Source organism: Malaya genurostris, chromosome 2, assembly GCF_030247185.1.
Source record: "Malaya genurostris strain Urasoe2022 chromosome 2, Malgen_1.1, whole genome shotgun sequence".
Taxonomy (NCBI): Eukaryota; Metazoa; Arthropoda; class Insecta; order Diptera; family Culicidae; genus Malaya; species Malaya genurostris.
In genome coordinates this window covers 83,337,391-83,363,185 of record NC_080571.1, presented here as the reverse complement: position 1 = coordinate 83,363,185, position 25,795 = coordinate 83,337,391, and the positions used below count along the sequence as shown (strand labels likewise).

At 37.4% G+C, this 25,795-nt stretch overlaps 1 protein-coding gene across 1 annotated transcript; it reads right to left on the bottom strand.

The window, feature by feature from the left end:
* Positions 1-25,786, bottom strand: LOC131428361 (ATP-binding cassette sub-family C member 4-like). The gene is made up of 10 exons (XM_058592264.1): positions 25,192-25,786; positions 16,115-16,297; positions 15,673-16,055; positions 15,160-15,608; positions 14,650-15,107; positions 13,809-14,013; positions 13,245-13,756; positions 1,469-1,809; positions 470-1,415; positions 1-407 (listed from the first exon to the last, which is right to left on the bottom strand). Exons 1-10 carry the CDS (start codon positions 25,374-25,376, stop codon positions 164-166), a joined length of 3,906 nt encoding a protein of 1,301 aa, XP_058448247.1. The 5' UTR covers positions 25,377-25,786; the 3' UTR covers positions 1-163.
* Positions 25,787-25,795: the final 9 nt, after the last annotated feature.

Genomic DNA, 25,795 nt, shown 5'->3' with positions numbered 1-25,795 from the left:
TTTATTGAAAATTCGTTCTATTAAATAATCATTTCTGGTTTTTACATCTCATAGATAACAACTAAACAGGTTGTATACACTGTAACTTTAAAAGTAAGTACTACTTCTGTACAACGAGTTGTTCTAATTGGCATTCTAGAAATAGGTTGCAATAACATATTCATTATCTCCTAGCCATATTGATAAGATTTTCCGCTTCCACGGCTCCCGTCGCGAGAACAATATCTCGAAATACTCCCTCGGACAACTGTAACAGTTCATATGGAGTACCCATTTCCACCGCTTTTCCGTCGCTCATCACCAAAACTCTATCGTAATCCATGATCGTATTGAGACGGTGAGCAATCGTAATTACGGTGCAATCAACGAAACGTTCTCTGATTGTGAGCTGTATTAGGCGGTCAGTTCTGAAAATGGGATGAAAATGAATTTAAATTTTTTTCGATAGCCGGAACGCCTCTGAACTTACTCCGGATCAACGTTGGCAGTCGCTTCATCCAAAACCAAAACCTTATTGTTCCGTAGAATCGCTCTGGCTAAGCATAGAAGCTGGCGTTGGCCAACGCTGAAATTAGACCCTGCACACGCAACGAACATCTGGAGACCCGAGGGCCCGCTGGCAATATCTTTCAGTTCTACCAGCTCTAAAGCTCTCCACAGTTCAGTGTCGGAATATTTTTCGAACGGGTCCAAGTTTTTGCGCAGAGTTCCACTAAACAGTACTGGATCCTGTGGAATGATGGATATGTTGGACCGAAGAGTTTCTAGTGTTATTTGATCGGTATCAACATCATCAATCTTGATGTGACCATCGACGATCGCCGTTCTGAACAGAGCACCAACGATCGAAGATTTTCCGGCACCTGTGCGACCGACAATTCCTATCTTTTCCTTTGGCTTTATTTCAAAATTCAAATCTCGAAGCACGAGGGGCGCTCCCTCGAAATACCTGAAGCTCACATTGCAAAACTGTATCCGCCCATTCGAAGGCCACTTTGTATTTTGTACTTGTTTTGCGTTCTCTATTGGTTGCGGTTCTGCGGGTAAGTTTTTATATTCCAACAGACGTTCAACTGCTATTAGATGGTTGAACATTTGTGCGGATTGTCGCACCCCGAACTGTAACGTTCCGGCGAGGGCAGTGATCTGAGTCACCACTAGACCGACCTTATCGCCCAGAGCACTCGTATCTAGCAGTAGAAAGCTGAACGTAACAATGATCAAAAATGTGAAAAATATCAGATCCAGTACCATTCCGAACGCGAAACGGCCGCAGTGGAACATGAAGTACGCACCGGTGTTTACGTTCTGGTGTTGGTCAAATTCTGTGATCAGCAGTTTCTGTACGCCGAAGGAACGGATCGTTGGTAATCCGTTCAGCGTGGTAGAGATATGTGAGAAGACTGGTGATCGAGCTGAAAAGAATCTTTGAAATGTGCTATTGAACATTGAAAGTGATTATACTTACTAATTCCCTCTAGCCGTCTGGTGTTCTGGGAAGTTCTCAAATAGATCTTCCGGGCGTACAGAAGAATCATCAGTAACACCAGTATCGGAATTATGAAAAACGGCTGCACCACCAGAATCACCAACATGGCACCGATGATGGCCAGAATGGCTTGTGCAGCATCGAGGATTGCCTTCGGAAGCATCTCATCCATGGAACCGAGATCCTTTGAAAATCGATTCAGAATACGTCCGGCGGGGTTGGTATCGTAGAACTGCTTGGTAGTGGAGATGAAACCCTGGAAAGACCAATCGTGGATGGCTTGTGACGCGTGGGCACAGGAGCGATAAAAGCCAATAGCTCTGGAATAAAAAAGGTTTGCTTAGATTATTAAAAGATCCTCATGCTACCATGCCCTTTTTTAGAAAACTTCGACGAATTTTTAGCCTCGAAATGATCGGCGATCCTAATACGGTATAAAAATCAAAATAAAAGCGACCGACTACCTGAAGTCTACTTTTACAATTATTTCATCATCCATAACCACACAGTCAAATTTTGTCAGTGATTGTGCGAGATTAGATGAGATTATTTAGGAATCAAACGAGTATAAAGCTGTTTGCTTTTTAGATGTGAATATTTTAGGCCGTGGCAGAATATTTCAATTTAACAGTTAGGGACTCTTGTGTCCCTATATCAAAAGATAGCTATCCACAAGTTGACATTTTGAATGTAAAGACTATCCTAGAAAGTATGGACGCAACCAAAAACCGCTGCCATTTCGCAATGGTTCAGAATCTGTCAATTTTTATGGTTGCGTCCTGTTGTTTACACTCTTCTCTAACCACTTGTGCAGTTGTTTATTCGTTTTCATTAGTTTGTTCCGAAATGCATGAACTTTCAGCAGAACAACGTCGAAAAATGGTGTACAAATGGTACACAGAACGCGGACTGTCACTGATAAAGATAGCAAAAATGGAAGGAGTAAGTGAAAAAGCCGTGCGAAATGCAATAAGGAAGTTCGGTGAGAATAACAACTTTGAGGGTAAACCGAAAACGGGTCGAAAAGAAGGTCCTGCTAACCTTCAGTTGGATAAACGTATACTGAAGGCGTTCGAGCAAAAGAAGGAGGTTTCAGTTCGGGATGTGGCCAAATAAGTGGGCACTTCGAAGTCAAATGTTCTTCGTGCTAAAGAACGTTTGAATCTTCGAACCTATAAGAAGCAGAAACAACCAAAACGTAGTCCGAAACAAGAAGCATCGATCAGGCCGAGGGTTCGAAAGCTGTACAATACGATTCTTGCTGGAAATTTGAACTGCATGATCATCGACGACGAAACCTACGTGAAACTCGATTACAAATCCTTGCCGGGACCACAATATTATACGGTGCGAGAAGGGCAAGTGTTGAACTAGTCTGAGACATCGATTGAAGTCGAAAGGTTTGGTAAGAAAGCTGTGGTCTGGAAAGCAATTTGTAGCTGCGGTAAGATTTCGAAACCCTTCATCACCATTTCTTGAATGAACAGCGAAATATACATCAAGGAATGTTTACAAAAACGATTTCTACCCATGATTCGAAGCCACAAGGTCCTGTTGTCTTCTGGCTAGATCTTGCTTCTTGCCACTACTCGAAATCAACGGTAGAATGGTATACTACCAAAAATGTCACTTTCGTCCCAAAAGACATGAATCCACCACATTGCCCACAACTTCGACCAATTGAGGAATTTTGGGTGACCCAAGGCACATCTTAGGAAACATGTCTCGGCAGCCGAGACCATTCAACAGTTGGAAAAAAGTGTCAAAACTTGTCACCAAGAAGTCTGTACGGAATTTATTGAGGAACTTTCGCAAGAAGATGCGCTAGCTAGTCTACAATGGCTAAGTAGCAAATGTTGAGAATAATATTCTGTTGTTGTAGTCTAATATTATCAGTATATCGAATAAAATGTGAATATCTAACACTTGTGAATTATTTACAGCGAAATCAAAGTGCGTCCATACTATCTGGGACAGTCTTTAATATTCATGTTCCGCCTTAGAATATAGTTGAGTTAATTCACTGAATATTTTCTTTCTAAAATTATGAAGGGTGAAGATATATAATGAAAAACATTGATCTGACATAGAAAAAATAATCAAAATTACGAATCCTTGGATTCCACCTCCTTCCATTTTGAATCTACCGCTGAAACGTAAGCGGAGTGCATCGTCCGTGTTTTCAAGAAAAACTGTTTTTTAGGTATGCGCACAGCCTAACTCAGTTTAATGTCGAAACACAGCATAACATTACTTTTGTTTGTACTAAATTTGAAACAGAGTGCTCCATCTTTTAAATGAGGTGGCCAGCCAATGTCTTTTTGGCACCAGACGTCCTGGGAATTTGCATTTGCAGTGTGGCAACCAGTAACCATCTAGATCTTTCTCACGCAAATCCCGGCCCAAACTATCTCAGCGCGTTGTTTCGGTGTGAAGCGATACATGGCAAAAATTGTACTGAAATGACGTTTCCAAAACATATCTGATGCAATTGTTCGGTTGATAAATGTGAAAGTTATTCAGCGTTTACATACCGCCGTAAAAGATGGATGACCCTGTATCATCGTAACAAATAAATAATTGGCAACCCATTTGCATCAAAACGCTCGCCTCTTGCTTTGGTATCACAATGATGCACAATGTAAACGTCAATCTTGTTTTAAACGCAAGCATTCCCAGTAAATTCTGTCAAGCCGTATCGGTACGATCATCGTCCCGATTGAGTACGATATGGGCCCGATCGTAGGGCTGTGATGAGGCCGTCATCTTTGTTTAGTTTCACTTTCGATTATTTCGCGTTATCATATAAATATTCGTTGGATACCTGATACTGTTAGAAAGATGAAAATATTGGCTTTCATTCTACATGAATATTTTGTAAGTAAACGTGAATATTAAGAATTTGTAAACAGATGTGAAAGTAAACAAAGAGAAACTCTCATTGAATTAGACTTTATGAAATATTGACATCGAATTCTGCACCATTTGCATTATCCGCGGCAACCTAAAAGCTTTATATCAGTTTACATTATGTATTACTAGCTCAAAAGAGAGTGTGATAAAGAGTATCGAACATTTATTTTTTTTTATTAAACAGGTTTTAACCTTGAGGTCATTCGCCTTATTGTGTCAGAAAAACTCTGACCCTATATGATCGGGTTTGGGACTCGAATCCGGATGGGCGGCATGAAAGACAACGACTAACCCTTGATGTCATACCCGTTCCAAGATATTCGTGTTCATTGTTTTGGTTCTTTTGCACTAGCGATACATAATGTAAACGTCAATCTTGTTCGAAACGCAATCGTAAGCATCCGTGCGCGATCCGTCCGATGTTCGAATTTACTGGGAACAGACTCGAAGATATGAAGTTTACCAGACGTGAAACTTTCCTTAAAGGGATTAAGGAAGGGCAGGATAACGATGAATGGATTTCAGGCAATGGTGTTTGAATTGAAGGGATTACTGCAACGATATGTAATATACATTTACTCACGAACTACTTAATGTTCAGTCGGTGTTGAACAGTCGTTCGCACCGCACGCGTATGGCTCTTGACTCCTGGAAATTTTTTCTGGATATCTAGAGTTTCATTTATTCAAGGCTTCAGTCTTTTTCAAGGCTACCTGAATCACTAACAGTCTTTTCAAAGACTATCAATTAGTCAGCCTTTCTCAAGGCTATACAATGAGTGATATTCTAATATAATCAGTCTTTTTCAAGACTAAGAAATTAATCAGCCTTTTTTAAAGCTAGCTATTCAAAGAACTATTCTTCGAACTAATCAGTCTTTATTGAGACTTTTCCGAACTAGGAGTCTAATCGAAGACTAATTAATTTAATTTCAAATTTCATTCATTTCAAAAATGCCTGCGTCCAACCGGAAAGGCAACAAGCCTAAGGCTAAAAATAAACCAATACGGAATAAATCACAATCCGTTATTCAACATTTTTCTAATAACATTCACGATCTTATAGAATCTGAATGTAAAAATAAAAGACAACGGACGGATTTCCCTTCCGTTGATCCTATGCCGTCTAACAATGTTTTCGAGATTCTTCCTGAATTCGATTGTAGCGACATAGAAGAAAATTCTTCAAAAATTCCCAAAATGGACGCTTGTCGTTCAGGGAAGAAACATCAATCTATGCCACCAGTGACGGTGATGATTTCCGACTTCAAAACATTCCGTACTGAGTTTTCTACTTTTCTCCCGGAAGTAAAAGTCTCATTTCAAATCGGACGAAGAAGAGAATGTCGAGTCGTGGTTGATGGATTGGAAGATTATGAACGTCTTATCCGATATTTGTTCGAGAAACTTCATAAATTTCATTCATATAATAAATATATAAATCATAAATATAAAATCAGACAGACCCTTCAAGGCTCTATTGAAAGGCTTATCAAATTATCAAAGTATTGATGAAATTAATAATGAACTGCTTGGTTTTGCCCCTTCCCAAGTAATACTTATGAAAAAAAGAGCGGATGGTACTTCTAAACCACGCTCTGGAATTTCCCATGAACTTTACCTAATACACTTCAATCGAAGTGATGTAAACAATTTGAAAACTTTAGAAAAAGTACGTTTCATTTCCCACATTAAAATTCATTAGAAACATTATAAACGGCATAATCGTATTGCAAACTTAACGCAATGTCGTCGTTGCCAAGGCTTCGGTCATGGAACCAAAAATTGTCATATGGATATACGGTGCTTGAATTGTGGTAAATCGCATTCGAAAGACGTCCAATGAATGAAACCACTGATAAATTTTCATGTTCAAATTGCGATGGAAATCATAAATCCAATTATTTGAAACGTCAAGGAAAAAAATTTAAACGCTCGTTCGCTTAGACAACAAGTCAAATCAACGACCTTAAACTTACAGAACATACCTGAAAATCAAAAAACCGTTACAAATGCCACGCCTAATTCTTCTAAGGCACTTATTTCTTCGAATTTGAAACAAGAAAGAGGTACGCCTTCCAATTCGTCTTCTAACGAAAACAATTTATTGACAGGTAGATCGACCTCGTCATCATCTTCTTCTAATGTCAGTTACGCTAGTGTAACAGGTAGAAATCTACCACTCAATTCTTCTTGTGTAAATAATCAAAACACAGGAACGCCTTGCAGTTCATTTTCTAACGAAAACAATTTATTAATAGGTAGATCGGCCAAATCATCTTCTTCTAATGGCAGTCTACCTACAAATATTCCTTCAATGCCATTCGCTTCTTTAAATGAAGTCGATTTAGGCGATATAACTGAAAATAAAATGATCTACCTACTAGATCAACTTTTTCAAATGATCATCCGAATGAATTCGACTTCATCACTTTTTGAAGCATTTCAAATCGGATGGCAATTTGCAAATAATATTATAATGAATTTAAAATTTAACAGTGATGTTAAATAATTATTTGAATATTTTAAATTGGAATGCTCGATCTTTGAAATCGAGTGAAGATGAATTTTATAATTTTCTCAAAGTTCACAAAATTCATATTACCATCATGACAGAAACTTTTCTTAAACCAAATGTCAAATTGAAAAGTAATCCACATTATGTGGTTCATCGATTTGACAGGTTTACTGGAATGGGTGGTGGAGTTGCCATTTTTGTCCAACGGCAAATTAAACATCGAATTTTACCTTCTTTCAATACTAAAGTTATTGAAAGCTTGGGAATCGAAGTTGAAACCATTTATGGAATTTATTTCATCGCTGGAGCATATTTGCCATTCCAATGCACCGGCGAACAATTAAATTTCTTTTAAGGCGATTTGCAAAAACTCACAAGATATCGACCGAAATTTTTCGTAATAGGGGACTTAAATGCTAAGCATGTTCAGTGGAATTGTAGACAAAATAACCGTAATGGTAAAATACTACATAATCAACTCTCAGCTGGTTACTTCACAGTTCTTCATTCCAGTAATCCGACTCGTTTCTCTTCCGTGAAAACCCCATCTACAATTGATATGGTTCTAACAGATCAAAGTCACATTTGTAGTGAACCGATTAAACATGCTGACTTTGACTCAGATCATCTTCCTGTAACATTCAGACTTTCCAACGAAGCTATAATTAATCCAATTAGATCTATATTCAACTATCATAAAGCTAATTGGTTGGATTACAGATCTCACATTGAAAACCATGTGGATCATGAAACTATTTTAGAAAATTCTGCGGACATCGACACAGGAATTGATAATTTGAATCATTACATTATCGAAGCTAGAAATCGTCGTCGACGACAATATCAACGTTCTCGTGAACTTGCTGTTTTTCATAGTTGAGGATTTACAAAAAGAAATTAAACATAGATTTACTCATTTGCGAAATTAAACCTTATTCTTAACCTTTCTGGAAACTTTCTAAGGTTCTTAAGAAACCTCAGAAACCAATTCCTGCTATCAAGGTAGGAAATCAATTACTTCTTACAAATTGCGAAAAAGCTCAAAAACTTGCTCAGTAGTTCGAGAGTGTCCAAAATTTTAATTTGAAAGTTGCGAGTCCTATTGAAAATGAAGTCTCACTGAAATATGATCATATTTCAACGTAAGTGTTATCACAAGATAACATTATTGAGACGAATTTTGATGAAATTAAGTCAATTATTAGGAAACTTAAAAACATGAAGGCTCCTGGTAATGATGGTGTCTTTAATACTCTTATTAAAAATCTTTCCGATGTTGCCTTGAGACTCTTGGTTAAAATTTTTAACAAGTGTTTTTCATTAGCTTGCTTCCCAAAAAGATGGATAAACGCTAAAGTAATTCCTATCCTCAAACCTGATAAAAACCCAACAGAAACATCAAGTTTTCGACCAATTAGCTTACTTTCTTCTATCAGTAAACTTTTTGAAAAAATTATCTTGTTGAGAATGATGTCTCATATAAATGAGAATTCAATTTTTTTACCAGAGCAGTTTGTATTTCGTCATGAACGTTCAACTCCTCATCAACTTGTCAGAGTAACGAGCATGATAAAAGCAAATAAATCTTCTTGGTTATCCACTGGAGTTGCTCTTCTAGACATAGAAAAAGCATTCGACAGTGTTTGGCACAAAAGATTAATAACAAAAAATGTCTGATTTCCAGTTTCCTATTTATTTGATCAAAATGATTCAAAACTCTTTAATTGATCGTACTCTTCAGGTTAGCTATCAGAATTGCTACCCGTGCGAGCCGGTGTTCCGCAGGGTTCGAGCGTAGCTCCAATCTTGTATAATATTTTCACTTCTGATCTTCCAAATCTACCCGTTGGTTGTCAGAAATCGCTATTCTGTGACGACACAAGTCTGTTAGCCACAGGTAGAAATCTAAGAGTGATATGCAGTCGCCAACGAAGAAGTTTAAATATTTTCAGTGATTATCTGTCTAAATGGAAAATTAAACCAAATGCAGCAAAACGCAATTAATTATCTTTCCTTATAAGCCAAGAGCTTCTTTTTTTAAACCAAACAATAATCACATTCTCAAATTGAATGGCTTGGAATTGACATGGTCTGATCAAGCTAAATACTTTGGTTTAACGTATGACAAAAAACTCACTTTCAAGGATCACATTGAAGGAATCCAGGCAAAGTGTAATAAATATATTCAATGTTTATATCCTCTTATAAACAGAAATTCTAAGTTCTGTCTAAAAAACAAATTGTTAATTTATAAACAAATTTTCAGACCAGCCATGCCTTATGCAGTACCAATTTGGTCATGTTGTTGTTGAACCAGGAAGAAAACGCTTCAAAGGATTCCTTATAGTTTCCTTATATTACATTTTGGTGGGGAAAGGGTTTCAATCAGCTTTTTGCAGCCCTGTCCAAAACGTATTGCCCTCCCCGTTAATTTGTATCAGGCCGAATTAGCGCATGCGCGCCATATAAACGCCTCTTTCAATATGAGAAAATTATATTATTACCCACCAGTTTCTATTATTTATTCATGTTGGTTTTCTTACCTTTGGTCATAGTTTATATTCTGTTTTACCTTAATTCCAGTGTTCTATTCAATTGTGTTTCGTAAGTGTCTTTTGTTGTCCTTCTATTTTATTTCCATTCCGCACTTTTGCTGATGTTATTTTATTCCCTGAAATGTAAAAGTTAGTTGTATGCAGTGGTGATTTTATTCTTACCGATGTTCCATTTTGTATCTAAGATTTCCTAAGAATGTTAATTAAATTATTTTCCAATTTTAAGCTCCACATCTATCACATTTGTTCCTGCTTTTCTTGAGTATCTTATTCTTTATTCCGGATTTCTTGTTCATGCTCAGTCATCCATTTCCGAAAAAAAAGAGAGACAAAAAAGGATTAGTGTTTTTTAATGACATCTTTGTACGGCCGGTCATGATGGTTTGACGGAAAAAACTGAGAACATGCATTTTTATTTAAATTATATTGACACTTGGGTATATTATAGCACGCAACTTTGAGAAGATGGAAGATACGTACATCGGACTAAAAGCTGAGGCCAAGCGGATCGGATTAGACATCAATGTGTCAAAGACAAAGTACATGAAAGGCAGGGGCTCGAGAGAAGATAACGTCAGCCATCCATTACGAGTTCTGATTGGTGGTGATGAAATCGAAATGGTCGACGAGTTCGTGTACTTGGGCTCACTGGTGACTGCCGATAATGACACCAGCAGAGAAATTCAGAGACGCTTCGATCGAGCAAAATTCGCCGTCGTACGAAGTTAACTATCTACAAAACGCTGATTAGACCGGTTATCCTCTACGGGCACGAGTCCTGGACAATGCTTGCGGAGGATCAACGCGCACTAGGTGTTTTTGAACGGAAGGTGTTGCGAACCATCTTCGGCGGAGTGCGGATGGAAGACGGTACGTGGAGAAGGCGAATGAACCATGAACTGCACCAGTTGCTGGGAGGACCAACCCTCGTCCAAACGGCCAAGGTCGGGCGGTTACGGTGGGCCGGGCATGTTGTTAGAATGTCGGAGAACAACCCGGTTAAAATGATCCTCGACAATGATCCGACCGGTATAAGAAGAAGAGGCGCACAGCGGGCAAGATGGATCGATCAAATTGAGGACGACCTGCGGACCCTTCGCAGCTACCGAGGCTGGCGGCGAACAGCAATGAACCGAGTTGAATGGAGACGCCTCCTGTATACAGCAGAGACCCGCGTGGTCTACGACTGAAAGAGTAAGAGTAAGACACTTGGGTCCCATAAGTATTGCTACAGCATGTTCATATTTAGTTGTCTTTGGTTGATCCTTGACAGTGTTACCATCCGCTCAGGCACTTTTGAGCATCTGGTGTACACTGACCAACAATCGAAATGCATCACTACCAATTTGGTACAACGCACTCAAAGGCACGGTAAAATGTATATTGTATATACACACAAAAACACATCCATACACACACAGTTACACACATTCACACATGCATACATACCCACATGTATTCCACACGCAAGCATTACAACATTGAGTTACTATTTCTACTCTAATAGATCCTAACTAAAACTAGTGTGCCAATAGTTATCTTATTAGTAGAGTCATCATGTTATTTTAGCGATCACTCGACTTTTAATAAATGAATTGTGATAAAACCGAATACAAAGTCTTTGCCTCTTCTCTAAGAAGCAATAACGCATAGTAGTAGCTCGGAAATGGTTCAATACTGCTGTTTTAGCAAAGCAAAATGTTCCAAATTTCATGTTACTTCTGAAGTTAATATATCAAACAGTGATAACAGATGTCACTATAACAAATGGTTCTCGTATATGAAATGACTAATGGATTTGAGATGAATGGGGGTATGGTTACCCAATTTCTATCTCTTCTAATGGTCGATCGCTAATCCTGAGCTGAAACGGTGACCTTTATTAACATTCTTGCATGCAGTTACTCTTACACTTCACTCACACATCATCGAATCCATCAGATCCCAAACGATACATCCTCACAATACAAACTGGATGAACATCGTTTGACAGCTATCAGTGGTTTGTCCATTAGTTAAGTTATTATTATTTCGTTCTATTCTACAATATTCTATCTCATTCCACAGTAATCCATTGTACACAAACCACCAATAAACGTCAAATATGGACTTGATTCACCGTTCACCTGTTGTCATCGTGTGAAACCCAATTGGGATACGTTCACTCCACTTAACTTCCACTTCACACTGGTAATAGGGACCGGTAGTATGAAAATAAAACATAAAAAGAGCTAAATTGAGCCCTACCGGCCTCTCCAACCCCGGATGTTGGAGCGTAATGTAATCAACATCTTATTCACTCACAATCGAAATGTATCACCATATACGGTTTGATACAACGCATACATACATACATGTATAAATATATACAGGCACCAAGGCATACTGACATACACACATACATACATACATACACACACATGTGTACATACATATACATATATACAAATATGTATTTCACACGCAAACATTGTAACATTGATTTACTATTTCTATTCTAATAGATTTTAACTAAATTCATTGTGCCAATAGTCATTTCATTAATAGAGTCACCATATTATTCTACCGATTACTCAACTTTCAATAAATGAATTGTGATGAAATCAAATACACAATCTTTGCTTCAACTCTGATAAGCAATACAGCATAAAAGTAGTTCAGAATATGTACGATATTGCTGTTATAGTGACGCGAAATACTCGTAATTTCATCTTACTCTCGAAGTCAATCTATCGAATAAACACAACAGATCTCGCTCTAACTAATGGTTTTCATATATGAAATGACTAATGGATTTGAGATGAATGGAGGTGCCGTCACCCAATTTCTATCTCTTCTATTGGTCGATCGTTGGTCCTGAGCTGAAACGGTGGCCTTTATTACCGTTCTTGCATTCCACTTCACTTACACTTCACTCACATATCACCTCATTCATCAGATCCCACACGAGCACAACACAACCTCACAGAATAAACGTCAAAGATGAACTTAATTCACCATTCAACTATTTCGTTATCGTGTGAAACCTGACTGGGGTACGTTCACTCCACTTAACTTCCACTTCACACTGGTAATAGGGACCGGTAGTATGAAAATGAAACATAAAAAAGAGCTCAGTTAAGCCCTACCGGCCTCTCCAACCCCGGCTGTTGGAGCGTATTGTAATCAACATCTTTTTCAAATCGTTTCATGCCTCACTCAATAAACTCAATAATTAAACTAAAAATTATAACACATATTTATATTAAATTGTAACAATAATTAATCGTATCTGATGATGTTTGCAATACCGTCAAGCCCATCAACAACGGGAGGGAAGAAAACGCTTCAGAGGATTCAGAATAAAATTCTGAAAATGATTTTGAAGCGTCCTCCCTGGTTTAGTACAAATGAGCTACACAGACTCACAAATATAGAACCATTAGATGTAATGTCACATAATATTATAAGTAAATTCTGACAAAAATCGCTGCAATTTTCAATTGAATCGATTCGCTCTCTGTATTGGTTAGTAAGTTAGTATATAAGTTCATTTTCCCCATTACACAATACAAGTAGGTTTAGAATTTTCCCTACACAAAAATCTCAGAATTGCGGAAGCAGATGATGTCTTCATGGTAATAACCAAATCATGTATATAATAGGGCTGAAAAGTCACCATTTGTGGCTAAACACCCAATTTAAGTCTTAATAATTTAATTTTAACTCATATTACAATAAATAGTTATTTAAAAAAAAACAACTTAATGTTAAACAAGACTTCAACCTACCTTGTCAACCCAATTACAAATATAGCAGTGACCGCAGCAGTCTGTACATAAACACAAATCTCTGTGCTAAGTGGAGCTTCTGATTCGGATATAATGGTATCATTCAGGACACCAATATACGTTCTCAACTCCTCTTGAGAGACCCAAAACGATGCCCAGTAGTCGGTAAAGCTAACAATGAGTTGTGTAGCCAAAAACAGAATTACCAATCCGGTAAGAACCAGCCAATTTCCGGCTCCGGCCGCGTAGTTCAGAAACAAAGAGTTGGGATGAGTATTTTCCGAAGACTTTTCGAAAGTCTGTTCAACATTTCGGACCTCCCGGTCAGTGTCAATCGTTTCAGAAATATCGTTGCAATCGGACCGCGATGAATTGGTCGAAGTTTTGGATATTTGTCGATTCAAATGGAATTCTTCATTCAGAATTTCATGCTCATCAGATTCTGTGAAATTGAGCAAGTCTATTCCTTTCGTGATCAAATCATGTGGAGTGCCTTGAGCCTCCACTTTGCCCTAAAAATTGCAACATGATCATTTTATAACCGTAATGATTTGGCACACTCACCTCATTCATAACGATGATCCAGTCGGACTCTATTAGGAAGTGAACTTGATGGGTAACCAGAATTCGGGTTGCTTTCTGTCTACCGAGTAGTCCTTTAGCTCCAATACATAAATCGAACAAGTGCCGTGCAACGTGAGCATCAACGGCACTCAGCGGGTCATCCAACAGGTAGACCCCGGATGATTTGTAAACCGCCCGTGCTAAACTGTTCAAATAATCGAAATAATTTAAAATTTAAATAGTTCTTATATGATAAAGTTACAGGGTCCGGCACTCGCAGTGTAACCAATTAAAATGGCAATAAATTCAGTTTGGAAAATTACTTTTACTTAATTCAAAGTACAAAATGTGTAAAAATAATACAAAATTCAGAATTAATTCACTTTTGCTCGATATGACCACCTTTTGCCTTGACTATGGCCTTGAGACGGTCAAAAAACGAATCGCAAGCTGCCCGAATGTGACTTGCAGGTATTTTGGCCCACTCGCCTCGAGACTGGTGTGTCTTTTAGTTCGGACTTTGCTCTCCAAAATGGCCCAAAGAGAATAATCCATTGGATTCGCATCTGGTGAATTCGAGAGCCATTGTGTGGACGTGATGAAGTTCGGAACGTTGTTTTTCAGCCATTCTTGGTTCACTCGAGCTTTGTGAGACGGTGCCGAGTCCTGCTGAAACGTCCATGGTCTGGCACCGAAATGTTTGTCTGCCCACGGCTTCAAAGCACCCTCCAGAATACTTTCCCGATAATATGTCGCATTTACCTTGACGCCAGGCTCGAAGGTCTGAAGTTGGTTACACTTCGAATGCCGGACCCTGTAAAGAGTCCAAATATCTTCTTACCATACTCTAGCTTTCTGGCCACCGGAGAGCGATATTCCTCGCTCGCCAACCAACGTTTCATCACCGTTCGAAAATTGTTTCAAGTCGTCCTCTAACGCACATACACGCAAAACTGATCGGTATCGTTTCTGATCCAGCGGCATGCCGAAGAGAACGTTTTGTTTAATACTTCCAGAAAACAGCCAAGGCTCCTGGCTGACGTAAGAAAAAGTTTCATTCGAAATAATCTCGCCGGATTCGACAGGCAGTTCGTTGAGAATTACTTGCAGAATTGAGGATTTTCCCGAGCCAATACTGCCAACGATCCCAATTAATTTACCTTTAGGGAAATCTATGCTCAAATTGTCCAGCGTCGGTGGTCGATTCTTATTGTCTTCCCAAGCAGCATCCCATCGGGCGGTCACCGACCGGAAAGAAACGGCTATTTCTGGAGGTAATTCAAGACTTTGTTTGTCATTCTGAAACCAAACAATCGTCAAAAGCTATTCAGAAAACTTCCTTCGCCAATACCTTTTCGATTTGCTGTTGTATTTCACCGTACTCTAAAAATCGTTGTAATCTCCGGGTGGCAACTAGTGCTTCGGCTATTTCCGCTACGCCTCGGACAAACATTCCGGACATGGTATATGCAACTATGTTTAGATAACTTGCAACCACGAACACTTTGGCGGCAGTAAGATCTTCCTGCATCAGTAGTAATGCGATCATGGTCGCGAAGAGTGCCGCTCTGGTAGTGAACAGTTGAAACGTCATGTAGAGACCCCGAATTAGGCCGCTCCTAAGTACCATCTTCAGTTCCGATCGTCTAGCATGCGATATGAGTTTGGAGAATGGTTTTTCCCAAGCATACATTTTGATCACATGAATTCCGGATAGAATTTCGTCCATAAGCCGAATACGTTCGTCGGCTCTCAATGCCGTTTTAAGGCGATAACGCGATGTCAGTTTGCTGAAGAATGCTGCGTGAAAAACGTGAAGAATCAATAGAATATTTTCAATTTTTCACTGTTGAAATATAGTTACATTGAAATAGCGTCGTCAAAAAGATGACTAGTATCCCCAAGGGACCAGCCCAACCCACTTCAAACCACAGCAAAACTACTACAATTATCGTCAGCAGAGGTCCGGACCACATGTAGCACACCAGATATGCAACAATGTCGAACCGGTTCACATCGTTGGACATCAGGTTGACGACTTTTCCGGCAGACGTATCTCCCAGGGCATTCCGGGAAAGTTTCAAAGCTTTCCGATACAGAACACTGCAAACGGCTGTCCTTGTGCGGACTCCTGTCAAACAGGTGATGCTCGAATACTGATTGTCCAGGATGATACTGGCGGCCTTGGTCGCGACCATACCCGTTGCGTAGTATAGTGCCTGCTCATAGGTTATGTCGGACTGCCGCCTGTGGATTGTTAGATCATAATTTTACATTGCTGTTGTAAATTCTGAAAGGTTTACTACCTGAAATATAATAGAAGTCTTCCTAATAAAATTGGCTGAGCTATTCTCAATATAATTTCTCCGAAGACGGTGATCGTGGATAGTAAAATCCAATCACGCCGAAATGTACGGAATATTGCTTTCACCAGAGATGGTTTGTGTTTCGAGTTTTTGTGTGACTTCTGGAGCTGTTTCTGCCAATTTCTGTAAATGAAAAAAATATTAAGTGCTTTGGAAAATTTTCCTAACGTTCTAGTCAAATTTAACAGATATATGAGTTCTTTGAATGTCATGTCAAAATATCTCGAAAACAGTTACTTGTAGAAGTAAGGTCTAACCAATTCATTTCTGTTGATAAGTTGTTTTAGTAGTACAGAAAACGTGCCAAAATCCATCTTGTTGGGTGTTAACACCTTTCTCTTGTCATTTAGAAAGTCACATTTAAATTTTTATGTTTCAAAATTACGTTTTTGAGTGGTTAGTGAAAATCATTTTTTCATAATGTGAGACTGTTTTTAATCGGGAAAACTTTTGACATGAATTTGACTAACTAAGAAAAAAACTTTTTTTTACCAAAAATCGATTGTTTTCTTTAGCTTCTCGATGCCATGCTCGGGGAAGGATTTATCTTTTGCCTCAAAATAGGCTTCTCATTCAGAAATTGTTTTTTCATTTGAGTTTAATTTATTACCGGCGATCATTTTTTTTAGACTAGCGAATAGCCAGTAGTCACTGAGGGTCAGATCTGGACTATATATGGTTGATGAGGAAGCAATTCGAAATGTAATTTGTTCAATTTTACTATTGTTGCCATCGATTTGTGTATTGTCTTGGTGAAACAGTGCTTTTTTGCTATTATTTTTACTTTCTCAAGATAGTTGATGAAGATTATATCATGTGCATCCCAAAATACCGAAGCCATAACCTTCTCCGCTGACTGTTGTGTCTTTGGACGCTTCGGGCGTGGTTCACTGGCTGCAGTCTAATCAGATGATTATCGTTTTGATTCCGAAGTGAAGTGATGGATCCTTGTTTCATCCATTGTCACATATTGACGGGAAAAAATCTGATTTATTACTTATAATCATGGCCAAGCACTGCTCTGAATCAACAACACGTTGTTGTTTTGGATTGATTGTGAGTAACCGCGGCACCCGCTTTGTAAAGAGCTTTTTCATGGTCAAGTGTTCATGCACAATTATAAACACACTGCCTTCTGATATCTTTGATATCTGATATCGTTGCTATTTTGGCGCGCATGAATTTGATATTTCTCTCCCCTATTTCTATGTACGAGATTCGATGCGGACTCGCCTGAGGGCGCCATGCTCGCAAAAAAGGAGGATGCCAATGATTTGTTCGGCAAATGTTAGAGCTGGATATCTTGTTAATATGATGTCTTTGATTCAACGCAGCAACATAATTTCTTCTCCATACCATCGGAAATATGTTTTAGGAATTGATGGTAAAATTTTCAATAACACATGAGCTGATGAGTCCCGGAATCTAACACATAGATGGTGCTAGTTTTGTTGCAGTCACAATTTTTCAGTTAATACTAATCTTTAAAAGACAGCTGGTAAAATTTGATGATATTTTATTATTTAGTTTGTGAGTTATTGTGTTAAGAGGACGCTACTTTTGTTATTTTCATAACAACGAATCAAAAACAATTTCGTGTGTTAATTTTACACAGCTTCTTGATGGGAAAAATACCGTTCAAGCGAAGCAATGGCTTCGAAAGTGTTATGGCAACTCCGCTCCATCAGAAACAGCATAAAAAAAAACCTATTTTAATCCACCTAGTGGTGTAATAATGCCTTTCTCATATAAATCATACTATCATATATAATACTGTGGTATTCTTCAAAATAGTTTTCTTCGATTCTTAAAAGAATAACCAAAATCGGTTTGTTTGACCGTCTACTGATAAAAACTATCAATTGGAGAAGATTTGAGGTCGATTTATAAAACATTCTACGGTTTTTATAAAATTTTTAACACACTTCACCATATATTTCCGGATCCGGAAGCCGGATGAAATTCAGGAATTACGTGTGGGACCACAGGACCTTTCATTTGAACCTAAGCTTGTGAAAATCGGTCGCGCCATCTATGAGCAAAGTCAGAACACATATTTTCATTTTTTGCACATTTTACCCCATAACTCCAGAACCGGAAGTCGGATCCAAATAATATTCAGGAATTTTTAATGGGGCCAAAAGACCTTTCATTTGAATTTGTGAAAATCGGTTCAGCCATCTCTGAGAAAAGTTAGTGCACTTATTTTCACAATTTTTTGCACATTTTACGCCATAATTCCGATAATATTCAGGAATTCAAATTCAAATTATATTCAAATAATATTCAGGAATTTTGTATGGGACCACAAGACCTTTCATTTGAATCTATGTTTGTGAAAATCGGTTAAGCCATCTCTGAAAAAGTGAGTGCATACATTTTCCATTATTTTTTGTACATATCATCCTATATCTCTCGAACCGGAAGTCGGATCAGGATGAAATTGAATAGCAGGTTATGGGACCAGCCGTCTCCGAGACACACAGACATTTGCTCAGTTCGTCGAGCTGAGTCGAATGATATATGACATTCGGCCCTCCAGGCCTCGGTTAAAAAGTCGGTTTTCACAGTGATTGCATAGCCTTTCAATATGAGAAAGGCAAAACAGCTAAAAATATTAACATACATGCTGCGATGAATAATAATTATAACTATAAGAAAAACATGTCAAAGCGTCACAAAGCGTGCTATGGAGTTGATTAATATTACCCTATTTAGCTTGAACATCATACACAGAAGTAACAGGAGTGCAGGATTTGACTACGCCAATTCAAACGCACCATTGAAACGCTGCGTCAAATGCTGCGCTCCAGTTACCTCTTTAAATCAAATTCATGTCAAATAGCGTTTCATTGGGTTTAATATAGATAGTGCATGAACACTATCATCAGCATCAACCAGCTGTAAGTAAAACGAAGTCTGGAAGTAAACAAAGTCTTTTGTCACTATTTGGTGAGGTATATTTTTTTTACTAATTTTACATTGCGTGTTGATATTGCGCAGCGAAAACTGTAAAATAACCATTATGAATTGAATTACGATCCAATCTGATTATTTTCATAAAACCTTCATCTAGCATTCATTTCCTTTCATCTAGTATTAATTTTACTGCAATTAAACAACAGTTTGCGAAATAGAATACGGTTTGTATTAAAGGATAACATGTGTTGAAACTTCGTAAACCGTGCCGTAACGAAACCGGAATTTTTCCCAACTTCGGTGATAAAGACTGTTAAACGAGCATTCCTGAAAGTTACATATTGACGATTTTCCCCAATTTGAGTACCATCATGCATATAAATTGACAAAAATCATTGATGTACAAACTCCTTTAATATTCCTTGTCACCCATCACTAAACTTCCCAATGATGCAAAATTTGCAATTTTCCACGATTTTAAAAGTCTCATTGACACGCGTTATCCTTAGTTTAAAATTACTGTAGGATTACTGATGTCACTAATTTTCACGCCCCTCATTGGGATCAATGATTTTAGATGTAAATCAATCGGCACTCATGTCTGATTTTGCTCATATGTGATATTCTTCCAAAATGCTCAGAGCTGATCGAATCGTCCAGTAATTCGATCTTACAGGAATCAGTGAAAATAGTAGCTCAAAATCACTATATTGATTTTGATCGATGTGATTCAAAGATCACTGATCAACTGATCTTTAAAAAAATAGATCAATCTTTATTGGGAATGATCTCAATCGATCGTCTTTGCTAGAGATTACGATTTAATGATGGTTTGTTCTTGATTTTTCCACTTTGAATGGGATAACCGGATAAAATCTTAGCCGATACTTTCAGAACAAATGTGATGATTTTTGCATGGAAACTTTCTAAGTGTTTCTCTCGGCTGCGGGATTCATTCCACATATTGAATGTTATGTATTTTATCGAACAGATTCAAAGCAGTTTGCTGTATTATTCAAACGTTTGCGCTTGCAGTCCACTTTTTAACCTACATGTTGTTTGAGATCTAAAAGATTTTTTTGCGTACTGGATGTTGAAGACGAACCTTTCATTTTAATGTAATTGTATAGAATTCAGATATATTTTCATCTAGACGAATTAGGTTCGATAATATATGCCTATTAAAACATTTTTCGGAATCAAAATCATAAAAGCGTCAAAAATTACTTCAATTATCAATATTTCCAGGTTTGAAAAGTAGTTTAATATAATTAAAATTACTTACGTGATTACTATATTTAATTCTAGATCATATTTAAATGATTTTTAAGTTCCAAGTTTTTTTTCCAGAAAGATCGCATCAGGATTTTCAAGAAGTAGATAAAAAAAACTTTAGAATGATTGAAAGCTACAGATATTTTCCCCCGCCTTTGAAACCCTAATTATTAACAATTGTGCCGCACGCCAAGGAAAGTAATTTAACAAGTCTCGGAAAACACAACTTCCAAAAAATGTAGGGTTTAATATTATTACAAAATTGTACGAATATTACATTGTGGTCGGGGACTTGTCGGAGAGTTAATTAGCACAAGTCACTACACCTGTTCTCATGCGAATGGCGCACTCGAACTCCGTTCTTGGCTAAATGCGCTGAGACCGAACGGAGCGTTGTACATCCATTTCTGCCGCGGTACTTAAATGCGCGAACGAGTTTTTGAGAGCAGCTAATGCTCTTCGCCTGCGCATGGTTTTCTTCTGAGAATGAGAACAAATTTGTCTCGCAATAAAAAGAGCGCGTATGCTGCTACTCCGTGTAATATACAGTTCCCACCATTTAAAAACTAATCGCCATTTTTGTTTTGTTACCCAATTTTTTTATTCGTGTTCGGTTTTCTGATTCACATTCGGAAATCTTGATTCACATTCTCCTGTGCAAAAATAGGCTTGTTACCACCTCTGGTTCACTGTGTATCAGATATCAAATTGAATATATACATATATATATATATATATATATATATATATATATATATATATATATATATATATATATATATATATATATATATATATATATATATATATATATATATATATATATATATATATATATGTATATATATATATATATATATATATATATATATATATATATATATATATATATATATATATATATATATATATATATATATATATATATATATATATATATATATAATAGCGAAAAAAGTGTGTGTAGCTAATGTTCTCTGGTATGCGTGGGCCGATCTTCAAATGATTTTTAGGTGACGTTTATGCGGAGGTTTTAGGTTATAGTACATAAGGAAAATCCTTCGGGAAACTATAGAAAAACTAGAAAATTGGTTCGTTTAAAATTGGAAATTATCCCCTCAATGCATGCTAGATCTCCGCACGGAAAGACCGAAATTAGCATTTTGGCGAAAAAATTAGTTGATTTTCTGATTTTAGTTAGTTATTTTTTGAGACAACTAAAAAAATCTTACTTTTGCTAATTTAGATTTTTTAATTCTAATTTTCTTAGTAATAATAAAATATTTGTTGAAATGGCTATATTTTTAGTTGAATTCACCAATTAAACGTGCTGTCATTTCTTAGCTAAGGCACGCTTCATATCCATTCAACTAATTTTTTATTTGAATTAGAGAAATAAAACGTTGTTTTCAACCAACATAAATGGTTGAATTGGTTTCTGCAATTAGCAGCTATATGGCGTTCGTTAACACGTTAATGACTACTAGCCACTAGATGGCACACTACTACCGAAAAAAATTTCAGTCGCGGTTATCTTTTCTATATTTGCAGGTATAAATACGATGTTGTATTGGAGAAAAAGACATAAGCGAAACATAAACTTCTTTTTGAAAATTTTACTTCTAAATCGCTGTTTTCTTCATTCGACTTCGCGAAATCGACTCTCTCATTGAAAACTTTGAGCACTCGGAAAACAAAAACCGAATACAAGTAGTACACCGGACGGCGTAGCCCGGAATGAGAAGATACAAAAAAACATCATTTGACGTGTACAATTAGAGTGCAACATTCGAAACTCACTTCACTGTTTCGCGTAAAAACATTATTACCCACAATCGCTTTAACTGCGCACAAATTCTGAATAAATACACTTTCCACTAACAGTTTACGTCATTTTTACATATCGGTTTAGAAAATTATATAGGGATATATCGTAGCACATGCGAAAAACATCTAAACAATTTGCGAGCAGTTTCAACAAGACTGTCCCTTTTAGCTTTTTAATGGATTGTTTTGCTTTGACACTGCTGTCCTTCAGTAATGACGGTGATAGATAAATAGAATCAAAGTTTCTGATTTTAATAACGAAATTAGTTGTCAATGAGAATTTCGTGTTGGATTGAAATATTGCTGGTTTGTGTCCAAAATATTCACCAACTTTCTCTAAAAATAAGAGTTTTTTTCAGCACAGTAAATTCTAAATTTTAACTAATTTTATAGTTATTTTGGAATTTTTTTTTGTTAAAATCAACTAATTCAAAAACAGTAATACGAATTAGGCGCAGAGCTAATTTCGGTCGTTCCGTGCGATGATTGTTTGACACGTATCGAGTTATGCAATGCTGCTGCCCACTGGAGAGCAACATATGAATACTAGATTATTATTAATAAAACCATTTGGCGTAAAACGAGCTGATTTGTGCAACAAATTTCACTGAGCCTACTTGATTCACGTGTTTCTTTATTTCGAATCACATGTTTACACATGGCGCCAAATTATAAAACGACTATAAGAAAAGAAAATGATAAACGTTTTTTTACGATTCGTTATTTTCCTAAAATTCCAGAAATGTGAATTGTATCTTCTTGATAGATATAATTATTGCTTTCACAATGCACTGAGACAACAGGATTGAGGTGTGCTACCACTTCAAATTAAGACCGTTAACACAAACACCAAAACTGTTCGGCTATCTACTTTTTGAAACGATTCTATTCGAATTAGAAGGACATTTTCTCGGCTTAAATTTTCCATAAGCATTTCCCATGCTATACCATTCAAGGATTTTTTGGACGGGATTTTGTGTAACTTTTTCTCGAAACAAACTCCAAATCTCATCAATTGATTCAAATTGCAAGTCGAAACGTCTTCAATTGGCCAAAACGCGATTCGAATTATATCAACCCAGAGTATTTCGAAACTTCAAATTAGTAGGATTTGAGTGGCTATGAACAGTTTCGTTCAATGTACTCGAACCATCCCGTTTGCCTCCTGTTATTAAATTTCATCGACGAAACCGAGATTTGGGAACTCATCGACATATTTTATCTATTCGAACGATTGCTCTTGCTCATAAACTGTCAAACTGATTTTGATTGTATTTTGCTTAGATCATCTGGGACCTTTAAGAGCAGAAAAAAACTGCTTTAAAGTGTGAAGTATACCTGTTTTGGGGGAAAATGTTGAGATCGAATCAAAAACAATTGTGAGATGATTCATTTTTACAGAACATGAAGGATAATATTTATCACTGTGCGAGAAAAATACCATTCTACTTCACTGATCGCAAGCAATTATGAGGGTCGTTCGATTATTCTGACTTTAGAATATTCGAAATAATTTCCATCCAAAGATAATTTTTGAGTTGTGAGAATTTCACCGGGACAGCTACAGATACAGCAATAAGAGGAACAAGTACAGAAGATATGTTCAGGAAAAAATAAAGAAGGTACAGAATGTGCAGATGGTTCAGATATAAGTACAGAAGTTATAGGACTAAATACAGAAAATACTGGAGCAGTTACAGAAAGTACAGGAACAAATTCTGAAAAAAGCACAGAAAGTACAGAAACAAGCACACAAAGCAGAAAATGAAGTGCAGAAAATAAAAGTTTAGAGTAGAAGAAGAAAAAGTTTTCATTCCACGCATTCCAATGATGCCCACTGCTATGCCATTTCAATTTAACCGTCATTTTCTCATCCGTTTAACATTTCTGCTACCGTCAATAATCGTTATGAGCCTGTAGCGTGAATTTAGAGTTCTTTTCAAATGGAAAATTGTACGCTGCCTGTTTGCGTTTCGGCAAACCATCGGTTTTATATATTTTGTCCTGTTGTCCGCGATATAAAAAGGTTAAGGCCACTTTCTAAACTTTCTAAACAACTTTGTCGAAGTTACTTAGCCCCTCTGAGTAACTTTGCGGAAGATATTGTACCTCGAAAACCACGTTTTTAATGAGTTATCAATTAAGATCGCGAAATTGGTCTTTTGAACCACTGTGCGACCGGTGCGTATATCAGCTTAAGGTCGTACGGGTAGTAATCGTATTTTGCCGTGAATAACCCGTACCGGGAAAAATATTGAAATCCGAGCTGGGCGTAATACTTCCATTTCGATCGATCAAGAGCCATTCGCAAAATTTGTGTTGCACAGAGATTTCTTTACGAGGTTTGTTTGTAGCAACCAGAAGAATGTTGCTGGAAATATATTTTTTTCCATAATCAACAAACAAATTAAATGAGCGATACTATTTCACACTCCGTCAGACATCATTTTGCTACAAATTTACCTGAATCTTTGCAGGAATTTAGATCAAACGTTCAGAGAAATTTCAGATATGTTGATTCACACACGGATACACGGCTTTATTAAAATTGAGCCTGCAATCTGTTCTCTAAGTGTGTCATTTTTATGATGTTTCATTCTTAAAAGCTCCTACCGAACATATCTGGGGTCATCATAAATTGAAACTATCGTAGATACACACGATATAATCTGCAATCATATAACAAACATTGTTATCACTAGCTTGCGTTATAAACGCAACGGGTATTTCGTAAATTCAGAACACTGCAATCACCCAAAGCTCTTTAAAACATGACTCATATAATTCAAATTGGTCTATTGAGGTAGCTTTGAAAGTATTGCATTAGAAAAAATGCATGGAAATAAGACAAGATATTAATCCTAGCATAACACAGCAATCGATGGTTATAACGACTGTTCGTATGACGGATTCACCTCAAGTACCAAGCTGACGATGGACTGATTGTGAAAGACAACAACAAACAAAAAATACACACAGAAACATAAATAACTTACTCTTCCAGTCGATCCCCCAGCTTGTCGGCGAAATCGTCCTCCAGCGGTCGGTAGAGATCTGACAGCCCCAGTGTCCTGGTCGAACCCTGTCGGAACATGTCGACAGTCCACCAGAACGTCAGTACCGAAAATAGGCTGGCATCCTGGCGCGGATTGTTGCACAACCTAACCTTGGCAGCTTCCATTACAACTGCCCTACACTAGCTGCTATCGCACGCCTGCTGCGAGTGTGTTCCTGTGAATGATGCCGGTGCCACTACCGTCAGTGATATTTAACCTGACAATCTGAGTTTGTTTGTCAGTGCAGTACTACCAAAGTAGATAAGCGCGCTGCAGGAGAGGTAATTCAAGTCGGCTGCGATCTCCAGAACCGGGTATGATTTCATCTTCTTATCGAATCAAACTCGGTTAACGTAACAGTTCCGGGTAATTCATCAACTGATGCAATGAATTAGACCACTCATAATTTTAATCGAATCAACATAAATATGCGACAATCAGCTGTTAGAGTCCTGACACAGCCATAGAAAAACAAAACAACACAATTACAAACTAGCAAGTATCATCGTTGAAAAAGCACATGTGCATTAAACAAATGACATAA

Bases quoted from the DNA above. Each gene is read 5' to 3' on its own strand.
- LOC131428361 (XM_058592264.1), bottom strand. From the start codon at position 25,376: ATGGAAGCTGCCAAGGTTAGGTTGTGCAACAATCCGCGCCAGGATGCC. The intron at 15,609-15,672 runs GTAACTATATTT...TTTTTCACGCAG, and splicing joins TTTGACGACGCTATTTCAAT to CATTCTTCAGCAAACTGACA. The intron at 13,757-13,808 runs GTGAGTGTGCCA...TGCAATTTTTAG, and splicing joins GGATCATCGTTATGAATGAG to GGCAAAGTGGAGGCTCAAGG.